We start from the raw sequence: 14,168 nt of genomic DNA on the forward strand, positions 1-14,168 counted from the left end.
TATCCTCAACCAGCTGGAAACCTTTGATTAATTGGGAATTTATATTTATTCCCCATGAAAAATATAAAAATAAAACTTTTTGGTACAATCTTTCAAAATCAGCAAGCAAGTTTAGGTAAACATGAGGTAATAATAAAAATCAACAATTTAATTCCATGCCTAAAGTAGTACATATAGGCGAGTAACTCCATTAGTGTAAGAGCATTGCTTTTAATCTGTATGGTGGCCTAAAAGCACTCTTCTTTTATCAAAAAGCAGTAAAAATTGAAACCCCATCTGTGTCAGTAGGTTTACTTTTTCTTTTTTAATAAATTTTGAAGTTGGCTGTAGTGGACTAACAAGTGCATCACCTTCCTTAATGAAATAGGTTTAATATTTTCTCTACACTGTAAATGCATCCTCATGGCAAGATATTGTGTGAAACTAGCCAGTTGAAGTATATATTTCTTAATTACTTCTAAATTATATTTTGTCTTGGTAATTTTTTTCAGTGTTATTTTATTTAGGAAATTGAGTATTGAGAAAGAAGTGTTTGAAAATAGTTTGATTTAGTCATTGATCTGGGCTACTCAGAAGCCTTTGGTTACTGTTTCTCTGTTGGAAATACCCACTACACATCTCCTATGCCAATGAGAATGTAGGTGTTTACAAGCTCGCAGCTTTACAGTTACAGCAAATAATAATTATATTTTTAAATAAATTTAATAACTATTGTAAGAGAGGTGTTTAAGTAACAGATCATATATTGTCTTTAAAATGGTTTTTGTTGAAAATAACAGACTTTTTGAAGAATTATTGCTAAAACTAATGGATAGAAGTACTCTTCTTAATGATTTACTTCCTCTCCAAGTAATCTTCGTTGTCTCTGTGTTCAGCAGCTTGGTAAAGGAATAGTGAGAAAATAACTAATCAATTTACAAATCCTTGATTTTGTGTGTTTGGTTTTGCTGCATTTTTGCTTTTAAAATAAGCCATACTATTTGAAATTATTTACATGGCCAGCTTTTAGAAAGAAAATGGCAAAAGCTCAAAAATGGCAAAGTATCTCAAACAGCAACCGATTTTCAATAATTTTTTGTCTTTATTTTACTAACACAGGTTGCATATGCTGTGTGAGTTGGAACATAGTATTGGACCAATATTTCAGCAACCAAATGGTGACCAGAGTAGAGATTCCCTGAATTGGTGTGCTCGTATTGAAATGACCCAAAACTCTTACAGAGCAAAAGAACCCATTTTAGCACTGAGAAGGGCTTTGCTTAGTCTCAGTAAAAGGTGAGAACATGACTATTTCTTGTCTGTCCATGTTGTATTCTCAGTAATATTCTGGTTTTCCATATGCGCGTTAGGAGAGATAACTCTGTGGAAATTCATATTGTAGACAAAAGTAGTCCCCTCCAATACTACATACCTTCAAAACAGAAGGGAAAACTGGTGTCTGTAGGAAAGATAAGGGAGAAACAGGGGGCAAGAGTATTTGTTTCCTAGGCCTAAATGGAAGAAAAGTGAAACAAATGTATTGGAAATAATTTCAAATGATCGCTATGTAGTGTGTAGCTTATTGAGAATTTTTGTTTGTGTTTCAACACACTGTAATACTTCAGATTGTAAAGCAGCATTCGTGACTGAAATTTTTCCTTTTCTGCAATAATATCTCTGCAGCCAGGATCACAGTGAGCTTGTTGGTCAGTGTTGGCTCCAGAGTGCTAGAGTTGCGAGAAAAGCTGGTCATCACCAGACTGCGTATAATGCTCTTCTGAACGCTGGGGAATCTACGCTCTCAGAGCTTTACATAGAAAGAGCAAAGTGGCTCTGGTCTAAGGTAAAGAAAATAAAAATAGACTTTCTTTCTTACAGGCTAGAAAATAATCTTTAGTTTTCTTCAAGGAAAAGAAGGCATCCAATCAGGATATGTAAAACAAACTATGTCAACTGGGACCATCAATGCATTCTGATAGCAGTTGGAGGTAAAAACTTCCCGTGCCTCAACTGCAAGTCACCCCTTTTCTGGCAGCTGTGTAGAAAACTGGTGGATTACTTGCCTCTGTCAAAGCAGTCCAGGCATATTTAAATTATCTTAATAGCAGAGCTTTCCTTAATTTGAATCCTTTTAACTGCTAGAGGTAGACAGCAAACATGGGAACAATTACTGTGGTAAACTTAGAGACAGCAATTCTGAGATAACAGGCGAATATAAGAAGCATTTGAAATAACTAATATCCAGTTACCACAGCCAGAATGGTCAAGAACATACCTGGGGACAAAGCTTTGCCTTAATCACAACTGTAAGATGAATGTTTTACATTTCTCTTATTTGCAGTATATAAAATGCTTTCCTCTTTCCCATAGGGTGAGGTTCATCAAGCACTCATTGTTCTCCAGAAGGGGGTTGAGTTATGTTTCCCTGAAAATAAAGCACCCAGCAGTACCAAAAATCAGCTCATCCACGGTCGGGCAATGCTGCTAGTGGGCAGATTCATGGAAGAAACTGCTAACTTTGAAAGCAATGCAGTTATGAAAAAGTATAAGGTAATTTGCTATACTGGTGTTAATGAGACAGTAGTTTTTAATAATAATAATAATAATAATATATCCCTTAAGTAAGCCATCATTATGCTCTTGATGTCAACCAAGGATAGCATCAATGGGATTAAATGCTGTATCAGTGCATGGGAGGGAAGTAGTTCTTCCTACGAAGATTTAACTATCTGAATTAACTTTAATATATGTCAATACAGGGAGGTCTACAGTTCCCAACAGTGGGAGCTAAGAATACCTAATTTAACTCTTTTAAAGTAGAAAACAAATTTCTACTAGGAGTGTGGCTTTTTTCTTATGCATGCACAAATTAGAATTCCTCTCTAAAATATAAGCTACTCTAAATACAGACAGTGAGATAATTTGACACATTGCACAGAAGTGTTCCTTCTCTCTCTGGTAGTGAGTTGTAACTGTGCTTTAAATACGCTTCCAGTCTCTGAAGAACTAGGAAAAGAGGCAACTGGTATGTTTTTCTTCAGTGACACAGCACTACACTGCTTCATCTTGCTATGCCAGTGAAATACTGTTTTGGCATTGGTTAATATTGCCTACTAAACCAGCAGTAGATGCAGATCTTTGTGCTTCCCTAAGTGTAGTATGTCTCTTATCCAAGCTTTGGCATTTGCTACTGTTAATACTTACTGCTTTCTTACTAACTGAGTGCTTCTGAAGCAGTTATTTAGAGAAAAATCTATCGGATGTATCAAATCAAATGAAGGTTGAAATAATGGAAACTAATGTAATTTTGATGAGCTATGTTAAAATACTAAGGCTTAGAATTGTCTACTGTCTAAATATTGGTACTGGAAACAAGCCAGTGTTATTTGAGAATGGATGTGCCACTTGCTAGGTTATTTCTTTTCTAATACATGTCACACAAGTTTTTGTTTTAAACATGCTTTTAGAAGGAAAACAGAAATGTGAAAAACATCCTGCTGTTTCACTTTTAAAAAAAGAAAACCCAGTGTTGAGTTTATCAGGATCAGGAATTTGATTATAATATTTTTAATGAAACTATAATCTTTCCTAGTTGATGAATCCTATATCATTCTGTCTGAAGTAATTTTGCTGTCTACAAATACAAAAAGTATTTTAAGAATTTATCTTGGGGCAAAATTACAATTTTGGAGTTACAAAGTTACAATTAATACTTTTTAGTACGTACTTTGCACAAAGGCAACTAAGATTCTTGTTTCTTGAGAATCTTTTTTATTATTGTTTTATTTTTTAATATTAAATTCAGCATTCTCTCAAAAGTAATTATCATTTTTTATTTGTTGCAGGATGTTACAATTTTCTTGCCAGAATGGGAAGATGGACATTTTTATCTTGCTAAATATTATGACAAATTAATGCCAATGGTAACTGACAACAAGATGGAAAAACAAGGAGATCTGATTAGATACATAGTTCATCATTTTGGGAGGTTAGACCCTACGGGAACTTTGCTTAGTGTCCATAGAAGGATGACTGCTATACGGAAAAAAGTTTTATAGGAATATATTGCCTTTCAACAATTCAGACTGACTCACAGTTTTATGCAGTATTGTAAAACAAAACTTTTAATTAATTACATACAAAAACAAAAAACAGTTTTACAAAACCCTGTACTTTTTGGTTTTGTATGTAATTAATTTTACTTCTGCCTTCCGAGTAAGCCATTGTTGGCTGTCTTGTGTAAGACAATAAATTATTTAATCTGCTGTTTTGATTATTAAAAACAAACCCTTTTGTATATTAGTAATATTTCAGTTGTTGCAGATGCATTAAAATGCCGAATGTACATTTCTGAAGTCCAGAGTGGAATATGAAACAATTAAGGATGTAAAGTTCTTAACACTTCTAATATATATCACTAACATGCTGTGATTTAATCATGTGATCACAGGTCTCTACAGTATGGAAACCAATTCATCTATCAGTCAATGCCAAGAATGTTATCTTTATGGCTGGACTTCGGAGCAAAAGCATATGAATGTGATAAAGGTAAAACGTTTCTTTCCCACTACATACTTCTGTGTCATACCTTTAAATATATAATTGAAAGAGAAGCAAAGTATATTTCCAGTTCTTTGTTTAGTCTTATTGCCTGAGATTGTATGGAAACAGTAAAGTACTATTATTCTTTAAAATTACAGGATGTTCGTATGCAGGAGAGTCTTAATTATTTTAATTAAACCCTCCAGAATTTTTTTTTAAATATATAGCAAGATAGCATTGTTCCTTAGGTAACTGAAGTAAATAAACAGATTTAGGGAAAATCCTTGCATGTTATCTGTCACCTCTTCTAAATTTCCTCATGAGTAGTGGTTTTGAATACATTTGCTACAGCGAAGTGTTGGGCTTTGGGGCTTTTGTCCAATTTGTCTTGGTTCCAATTGTTGAAGGAGTTTTACTGAAATTTAAATGAGGTAGGAGAAAAAAAATCCTGTGGGCACCATCGAGGCAGGTGAAACTACCACCATAGGTGCATTTTGGGTGGGAGATTTTTGTACAAATGAAGCAGACAGTTGTGGCTCCTTGGTCTTGACCTGGTTCTATATACTTAGGTCAACTGAATTTGTCTGCGGGCAGATACTGCTTTCTCTGTTGTTGATGTGCTACTCGTGCTGGGTCCTCAGGTGCAGGGGTGGAGATAAAAGCAGATGTGCTAATTTCAGCCCTTGTAAAGACTTTCTTCATTTCCTCTTTGCTAAAGAACATTGGAATCCATTTACCAGGGAAATACTTGGAGTGGTTTTGTTGTTGTTCTGTGCCATTCACGGTCCTCTTGTCTGTGCTTGTTTATTTCCTCTTATTTTGGTTAGTTATATAGCATATGTATCAAGTCATTGTGTGCTATGTTAGAAAGAATTTTATGGTAGGAGCTTTTCCTTTTCTTTGGGGTTTTTTTGGGGGTGGAGCTTATGAAAATTGCCAACAATTATATTTCTGTAAGCTTGATTTAAATGACTTTACATTTCCAATGGGGGAAAAAAAAGAACATAATCTTGTCCTCTTGTGTTTTTCAGCTAGTCGTTCAGAGCGCGTTCAAATGAAAAATGATTTAGCCAAAATAAATAAGGTGATTACAGAGCACACGAATCACCTGGCACCTTATCAGTTTCTGACAGCTTTTTCTCAGTTAATCTCCCGAATCTGCCACTCTCATGATGAAGTCTTTGCAGTTCTGATGGTGATTGTTGCTAAAGTGTTTTTAGCCTATCCACAGCAAGCAATGTGGATGATGACTGCTGTGTCCAAGGTACCTCAATAAGTATTGCTACACCTTTATTAAGGTTGTGAAACTGTTTTCATCAAAGAGAAACATCAATATAACTTTTTTTTTTTACTTTAAGATGATAAGAAGGAATTGAGAGTTGCGGTTGCTGTGATACAGTGTTGTGGAACAGGGTATCAATGATATCGCTGCAAAAGATTTTATTGCAGTCTGAAGTTCAGATATTAGAGTTTGAATGTTCCAAATTAGAATGCTAATATGCATCCTGACTTGCATGATGTATTAGGAGAGGAAATTTGAACAAATAGCTGATTAATTGTGTAGTTATGGAGAACAAATTTTGTTGGTTTTAGTAATTATAATAATCCTTTCAGTTTTATAATGAAATAATCAACTTGATTAAAATGGGGTAGATATGCCACTTAGTCCTAATACTTACCTGGTAGTAAGGTCATTCCAAAGCCAATTGGAAAGCATTCTTTAAGGCTGGTGAAATAACATTCAGGATACGCTGGCATATTCTCGAATATCGGCCTTTATGTTGTGGGACTGGGACTCTCAAGAATGGTTTCAGAAAGTAATAGCCCACACACACACCCCCACCAACTGAACCACTTTAGTACTTGTCCAGTTTCAGGTAACAGTTTCAGTTGGAGTACATCCTTCTCCAGATATTTAATATGACAAGCAATAAGTAGAGAAAAGAATATATTAATTACTGTGGGTTTTGTTGTTGGAGTTTTTTTCAGGATTTTTCAATTGATTTGATTGTTGTTTATTAAATGTTAACTTTCCTCTTTTTTCAGTCCTCTTACCCTACGCGTGTCAATAGATGTAAGGAAATTCTAAACAAAGCTATTCATATGAAGGAATCTTTGGGAAAATTTATTGGAGATGCAACACGCCTTACAGATAAGCTATTAGAACTGTGCAACAAACCGGTACTTAAAAAATAAACAAATTAATGATGTAATGGGGTTACTAAAAAATGTTATACTAAAGCTTCTTTTGATAGGTTTCATTAGCCAATTCATTACATTACTGCAATTTAACAGAAACTACACTAACTTATAAAAGATTTTTTTTTTACTTTTTCTTAATAAAAAATACTCAAAAAACGTAGAAAATAACTCTAAATTGAACACAGTGCAGAATGTTCAGTACATAATGGTAGATCTTACAGTGCATGGGCTTTACATTGTTTTGTGCTTTCCTGTATGATTTTTGCCCAGTATCTTTCAGAGTTTTACTATAAAAATAGGTTGGTTGTGTTTTATGAACAAATGAGCTTGATAATAAGGTAAAAGTAAATAAATTCCTTCATTATTCAATATTTACAATTAGAGTGAAAAATACCTGTGCTAGATATATTTATTTTTTGACCACTCCCATTTAATTTGCCATTTTTCTTATTACCATAGCATTTATTATTCTATTCATTCATTAGTTAATATGAAATAGCAGTAATATTTTAAGTGTTTATTGTTAACTTCTGAACCATTTTTTTTTTTCCCCCCAAGGTTGATGGAAACAGCTCAACATTAAGCATGAATATTCATTTCAAAACACTTAAAAGATTAGTAGAAGAGCACACATTTAGTGAAATTCTGATTCCCTTACAATCTGTTATGATACCAACTCTTCCTTCAATTCCTGGTACACATGCTAACCATGACCCTTTTCCTGGATGCTGGGCCTACATTGCAGGCTTTGATGATACGGTAAGCCTCTAGTTGGCACCTCATTTTAAACAAATGTAGCTGCAAATATATCTTGGTTCCCTAGAAATGGAGGAGTGAGTAGGAAACTTCATAATTACTTTCATGGAAACTGAGTGGCTTCTGTCATAAAAATCTGAGACAGATATGGTCTCTTGGTACTTAAACAAAGTTTTGGCCTGAGGTTTATATGCTGTAGCACCATGGAAGTGTTAATGTGATTGGTTGTGGTGGTTTATTGCAGCTAGACACTTTATTTCTGTATGATCTGATAATACAGTAAAAATTGTATTAATAAAGAATTTAATATTTTCCTTAGGTGGAAATTCTTGCCTCACTTCAAAAGCCAAAAAAGATCACCTTAAGAGGTTCGGATGGGAAATCTTACATTATGATGTGCAAGCCAAAAGATGATCTAAGAAAAGACTGTCGGCTCATGGAATTCAACTCCCTTATTAATAAGGTTTGAGTTAGGCAACCAGCTGCATGATACTTACTGACCAGAGAACAAAATGTTGAACTGTCTAAGACAAAACAAACCAAAAAAAAATCCCACAAAAATGAAACCGAAAAAACTTACCTTTAGATAAAGCTTACTGGCAGAAAATTACTGTTGCAAAATATCTTCTTTCAGCAGAAATCAATAGTAATTGATAATGTGTAACTTCTTACAGACCTGTGAAAACAATAACAAAATACAACATTTTGCCAAAACAGTTGCTTATTCCAGCAAAAATTTACAGGAAAGGTTATTTACAGTAAATAAAGAACTTCAAGCTTTCTGCTGTTGTGCTTCATACTTCTTACTCAGTGTTTTCTAATGGTCTGCATGAGAAATAGGTAAATTCATCTTTTCATACTGAAAGTGTTGCCATACTTCTTATTTTAATTATATTTTGCTTCCCAGCAATATGCCTAAGGTTAAGGTTTTAACCTCATGTTTTCCATGAGGTTAAAGCAACTGATAGCATCTCAGAAACAGTAAAGCACTTATTTCACATACTGCTTTTAAGGGTTTTAAGCCATGTACAAGTTATGCAGTTTGACTGTTTTATTGCAAAATTATCTTTTTTTTAATTTACTTTGGAGAACAGATGAACATTTTGCTTGCACTTGACCTACTGCAGACAGTGAAGTTTAGAATTTTAAATTCTAGATAGTGTGATGGGAAAATAGATATAGATAGAATGGTTAATGTTATTGATACATTTTGATCCTATCTGTGTATCTCATTTTTCTTTCGTGAACAGTGCTTAAGAAAAGATGCAGAGTCACGTAGGCGAGAACTCCATATTCGAACCTACGCAGTTATTCCACTAAATGATGAATGTGGCATAATTGAATGGGTGAACAATACTGCTGGTTTAAGAAATATCCTGATCAAACTGTATAAGGAGAAAGGTAAAGAAGTATATTAGACTATAGTGATTTGGGTTTGTTGTTTGTTTTTTGTTTTTTTTTAAGGGCCAGTATCTGTATTGGCAAATGACACAAAAAGCAAAGATCAAACAATTTTAGGAAGATACACTCAAGTGTATTTTTTAACTATCTGCAATATTATTCATATGTGTGGTAGACTCTTAAATGGAAGAGAATTGGTGCTTACAATAAACAAATTCCATATGAGAACTGATAACATAATCCTCTTAATACATTCTTTTAAACAGTGATATAAATCATTTCAGCAGCAGTGCAGCACTGAATAATATAAAAGATTGTGGACTTCTTCTTTAGAGTCGATCTGTTGTTTTTAATTTCTGTTACATTTGTGTGAGTTAATTAAGATAATTTGTAATTGAATCAAGGTTGAGGGTACAGCAACTTTCCAGGGAAAAGATCAGATTTCTTTTTAATTTCTTGTTAACAAAGCAACTTTCTGGTCAGTGCAATAAAATTTTGGGGGAAAATTTCACACGTTACCTGGATACATACAGACATCTGGGAGTTTTGAACTCCAAAGATCTCGGCTGAGTATAGTGAGTGATGGAGTGAGGGTGGTTTTTTCCATGTGTATGGGTTTCCCCCATGGTCCACCCCATGGTGACTGGCAAAACTGGTGGCTTGTTTGTCAGGCCTTCCCTTTCAGTTAACATTATGAATTGTTTCCATTTGTTCATTTATTTCAACTTTGTGGAGATACTTCTCTAAAATACCACGTTGTAATAGTACCTATAAGGCTTTATATTTGGGGATTTCTTTTTCCTAATTGAGGAGGTCTATTACAGGTATCTATATGACCGGAAAAGAACTGCGTCAGCATATGCTTCCAAAGTCAGCACCTTTGTCTGAAAAGCTGAAGATGTTCAAGGAAGTCCTTCTGCCTCGTCATCCTCCTCTCTTTCATGAATGGTTTCTTCGAACATTTCCTGATCCTACTTCCTGGTGAGTGAGTGGGATTGGGCTAGCTCAAGAATATTTACTTTGTGTACTTCACTTGACATGAATGATACTACTGAATAAAGACAGATAACCCAAAGAATATGACTTAAACATATGTGACTCTTATTTCCACAGGTACAACAGTAGGTCAGCCTATTGTCGTTCTGTCGCAGTTATGTCAATGGTAGGTTACATACTTGGTCTAGGAGACCGTCATGGTGAAAACATCCTGTTTGATTCTTTGACTGGTGAATGTGTGCATGTGGATTTCAACTGCCTTTTCAATAAGGTGAGAAATACCACTTGCTGAACTTGCTCTTTATTTTACGTGCATGTAAGTTGTAAGTTTCTCATCTCTTGGGGTTTTTTTCCACTTTTTTTACTTTAACATATCTGTTATGTCCTGTCTCTTACTTTGTTTCTCTTTTATACCAAACAAACAGTCTGGGATACCTAAAGAGCATGTGATTGCTCTGTGTACTGCATTAATGAAAGCCAGCATTTTGATTTAGCCAATATCAAATGAGCTGATGTGGATACACTGAAATAGCCCAAATTTCAGAGTGTTTGTATTTTGTAACCATCCTCTCTCCACTACCACCCTCCAAACAAAGCTGTAATTGCTATATTCAGAATTCCTCTGCTGTGAAGAGTTTCTTTGTTTCTTCTCACACAAATTCAGCACAAAAATTCCAATGGTTCTGTAAAAATAAACGGCAGAAATTGTGGCCAGAGTGGGATTTGGGTTTTGGTGTTTCTGTTGAAAGATGCTTTTGGTGTGGAATATGTTGCCCTTTTTAATTCAGATAAGTGAGGCAGAGAGATTGTTAGCTTGTTTCTCTTGTGTTCTTTTTAGTAAGCCTAAATTGTTCTAACCCTTAATTAAGAAAATAAATATTTTTAAGCTACCTTGCATACTATAAAAGAAAAGTTAGCATTTTGTATGAGACTACAGAGCAGCAATATATATTTAGAACAAAATTTCATACCCTGTATTAGTGAATTAAATTGGGGAAAAAGGTTATTTGGGCATTGATATCCTTTTTTCACTGTAACTTCCCTTTAATAGCTGAGAAGGACTATTATCCAAGCAAACATTTCTTGTCAGCTAGGACACTGCCACTGACAAAGATGGGGAAAAAAATGTTACCCTTTAATAATACTTAAAACCCTTAGAGCATACTCTTTTTTATCAATGCAAAGGGAGAAACTTTTGAAGTTCCGGAAATTGTTCCTTTTCGTCTCACTCACAACATGGTTAATGGAATGGGCCCTATGGGAACGGAAGGTCTCTTCCGAAGAGCGTGTGAAGTCACCATGAGGCTTATGCGTGATCAAAGGGAGCCTCTAATGAGGTAGGGCAACTGGTTTTGCTACAAACTCTGAAAAAGCTGTCTGTATTCTCAACATCTGAAACAGTACCTGCTGGTGAGCATGTCACTTCCAGCATATCCCTGTCATGCAGCTCAGTCTTACTATGACATGCAGTTAAATATCAAACAATATAAATATTCAGTGCTAACTTTAGACTCCTGTCAGTATTCTTCTTTTGAAAATTAAATGTATTTGTATGTAACTTACCCTTTTTTAAATTTTTAATTTATTTAGTGTCTTAAAGACTTTTCTCCATGATCCTCTTGTGGAATGGAGTAAACCTGTTAAAGGAAATACAAAAGCACAGGTGAACGAAACTGGAGAAGTTGTCAACGAAAAGGTTAGTTCAAAACAAGCATATCACAAGGTATTAAAATGTCCATTATGTTTGCAAGTTAGATACTTTCTAATTGAAACCTTAACTTTCTTATTTTTTCTTTAATTTAAAAATTCCTCTGGCTGTTTCTTCTTGATTATCTCTGTGTTCATAATTTTTATCCATAAAGAGACTATTTTATTGCTCATTTATCTCCTAAAGAACCATACAAAATAGAGCCTATAATTCTCTTATTAGTGCTACTAAATCAAGGACAGCATCAACAGAAGCAGTAGGATAGGTGAGGCTCCCGCTTCCCCTCACTCTCGCTGTTATGCAGTCCTCTGGACTTGCTGAGATGGTAATATCCAGAGTCCTTTCCATGCATATTTTTGTGCTTTTCATGAGTGGATTCAGTATTGAATTAATATGTGCCTTGTTAGATGTCAAGGAATACTTGGTTAAAATTAGGATTTTGTATGTACTGTTTCTTTTGTAGCTGTTAATAAATACTATATTGTTCATTCATGGCTTTCACAGCCTGCAGTATTTATTCTCTGTCCCCTTTGCAAAAATTCCAATTTGTCCCTTTTTTGCTTTAAAAGGAATATTTAGTGAAAATAATTATGTGTAGTAGCAGATAAAACTTACAGAGCACTGATCAACTCAGCAGCTAAGATGAGGACAAACTACAGTACCAAAGCTGTATTACAACAAAGAACTTATCTGAGCTATTTGAGCCCAGAAAAACTCCTTGTCTTCAAACTAACCAGGCTGTGTCTACATAATGTTTCTTATAGTTACAGGACCACCCACATAGTTGTATCTGTTAACTGTTTTTTCTGGATAGGCGCCAGTGTTATGCTTGAGCTTTAAAAGAAAATGTGTGAGTGTAATTGGTATGAAATAGCTACTCTAGTGGGCCTTGGAACAACTCATTTTGAGTTCCTCAGCATAACCTTATTAGGTTATTAGACTTAATAATTTTCAGTTGCTCCTAATTTTGGTCTAAATTTTCCAGACTAGGCATTTTCTTTAATTTTATCCAGAATTCCAAGAAAAAGGCTGGGAACATTTTGCATTTATTTGAAAGTAATTGTATGAAATAAAGCATTCTAACATTTTCAAATATATTTGCACAGTTTTTTCAGTCTTCTCTGGTAAATTTTATCTGTAAAAATGTGAGGCAAAAGTTATAACTTACAAATAATCTATCCATTTTAAAGAATGATTTTAAAAAGTAAGTATCCTTTATTTTCAAAATAACTAGTGTATACATCTGGGTTTTGAATTAAATTAGCCTACAGATTTCAAACACATCCTGATAGATACTTTTTTATTTTAAGAAGCAGAAGTTCATGGATAGTAGCAAAATTATTTTTTTTTTCCTCTTTTTGTTTTCAGGCCAAAACCCATGTCCTTGATATAGAACAACGGCTCCAAGGTGTCATTAAGACTAGAAACAGAATAAAAGGATTACCTTTATCTATTGAAGGGCACGTTCATTACCTCATTCAAGAAGCAAGTGATGACAACCTGCTCTGCCAGATGTATATGGGCTGGGCTCCATATATGTGAAATTTGTTCACTTTGGAACGATACCATTCACAAGTGATGCAGCTATCACTGATTAATACCTTCTCAAGGATATTATAACTGGTTACTGCTGTTGATTTCTGATTTTAAGACACAGAACAGTCTTATGATCAATCTGAAATCTATGTAAAATACACAATACACTTGCAAGTATGTTATAGATAAGCTTGAAGATATGTAAGGTGTTATGACTTATGTTTTATATACATATAGAAGGCAGTACGTAGGAATTGCTTAAAAGTTAAGACTGCAAGTTTCTGAAAGTTTAGGTACATACCTACTCTGACTATAAGAAAAATTTTCACAGTGTTGAAAGTGCACTCTAGAAAGTATTGTATATTTTTTTAAAAGATTTTTCTCATTCAGCTTTCTTGTAGATTAGAAAATCTGACATTAAATTTTTGTACTTGATACAGCATAAAGTGGTTCTTCCTGTCGCAGTGGGAGAACTTGAGCACTCAATATGAGCGATCAGCAAGCTTCGTTTATTGATTAGCGTTCAGCATACTTATACAGTTCTTAATGAGATCATACATATTCTGTAACCTAACTAATTAACTGGTCACTATCCTAAACGTCAACCCCTCCCCTAGTTCCTCATTCTTGGTTGCTTACTCCCTTAAGTTCCCATGCCTTAGCTGACCGTAAGCCTGCTGTTATCGTATAGCAGCTGCAGTCAAGGAGAGCGTGTCCTTACCACCCCAGCACCTCAGACTAGCAGAGCCCGATGTTTCCCAAGATCCTGGTCAGCCATCTACAGTATGTCTGTGTGACCCTTGTCAGCTAACCAATCCTCGACATCTTCCAACTTTTTCTACTGCTAGCTGAGAAGGGCTTTCTAAAAATAATGAGTATTTCTTCTCAGCAGTAGACCCTGAATTTTGGTTTCCTTTGACTTTCTCTTATCTGGCCTGGCTATGTCTAGAAAATCATTTGAGATTTTAAATCTTACCATGGAGAAACTGGTAAAGTGTTCTGGAGCTGTGTCCTTAGTCCTTGCCTGCTGTGCTAGGCCACCCTTGTG

The 14,168-nt window shown here is 34.7% G+C and overlaps 1 protein-coding gene across 1 annotated transcript in view; it reads left to right on the top strand.

Annotated features, from left to right (window-relative positions):
- The window catches only part of ATR (ATR checkpoint kinase), a gene marked incomplete at its 5' end in the record, with an annotated part of 32,172 nt that extends 18,873 nt beyond the window's left edge, over positions 1–13,299 (top strand). Inside the window, 15 exons of the mRNA XM_010174018.1 lie at positions 1,099–1,275; positions 1,663–1,822; positions 2,350–2,529; positions 3,825–3,967; positions 4,430–4,527; positions 5,553–5,785; positions 6,568–6,702; positions 7,282–7,482; positions 7,799–7,942; positions 8,730–8,880; positions 9,705–9,861; positions 9,994–10,147; positions 11,062–11,213; positions 11,467–11,572; positions 12,953–13,299. Of these exons, the coding sequence (XP_010172320.1) occupies positions 1,099–1,275; positions 1,663–1,822; positions 2,350–2,529; positions 3,825–3,967; positions 4,430–4,527; positions 5,553–5,785; positions 6,568–6,702; positions 7,282–7,482; positions 7,799–7,942; positions 8,730–8,880; positions 9,705–9,861; positions 9,994–10,147; positions 11,062–11,213; positions 11,467–11,572; positions 12,953–13,126 (2,365 nt within the window). The remainder of the gene's footprint in view (positions 1–1,098; positions 1,276–1,662; positions 1,823–2,349; positions 2,530–3,824; positions 3,968–4,429; positions 4,528–5,552; positions 5,786–6,567; positions 6,703–7,281; positions 7,483–7,798; positions 7,943–8,729; positions 8,881–9,704; positions 9,862–9,993; positions 10,148–11,061; positions 11,214–11,466; positions 11,573–12,952) is intronic.
- Positions 13,300–14,168: the final 869 nt, after the last annotated feature.

Source organism: Antrostomus carolinensis, unplaced genomic scaffold (genome assembly GCF_000700745.2).
Source record: "Antrostomus carolinensis isolate BGI_N321 unplaced genomic scaffold, ASM70074v2 scaffold17768, whole genome shotgun sequence".
Classification (NCBI taxonomy): Eukaryota; Metazoa; Chordata; class Aves; order Caprimulgiformes; family Caprimulgidae; genus Antrostomus; species Antrostomus carolinensis.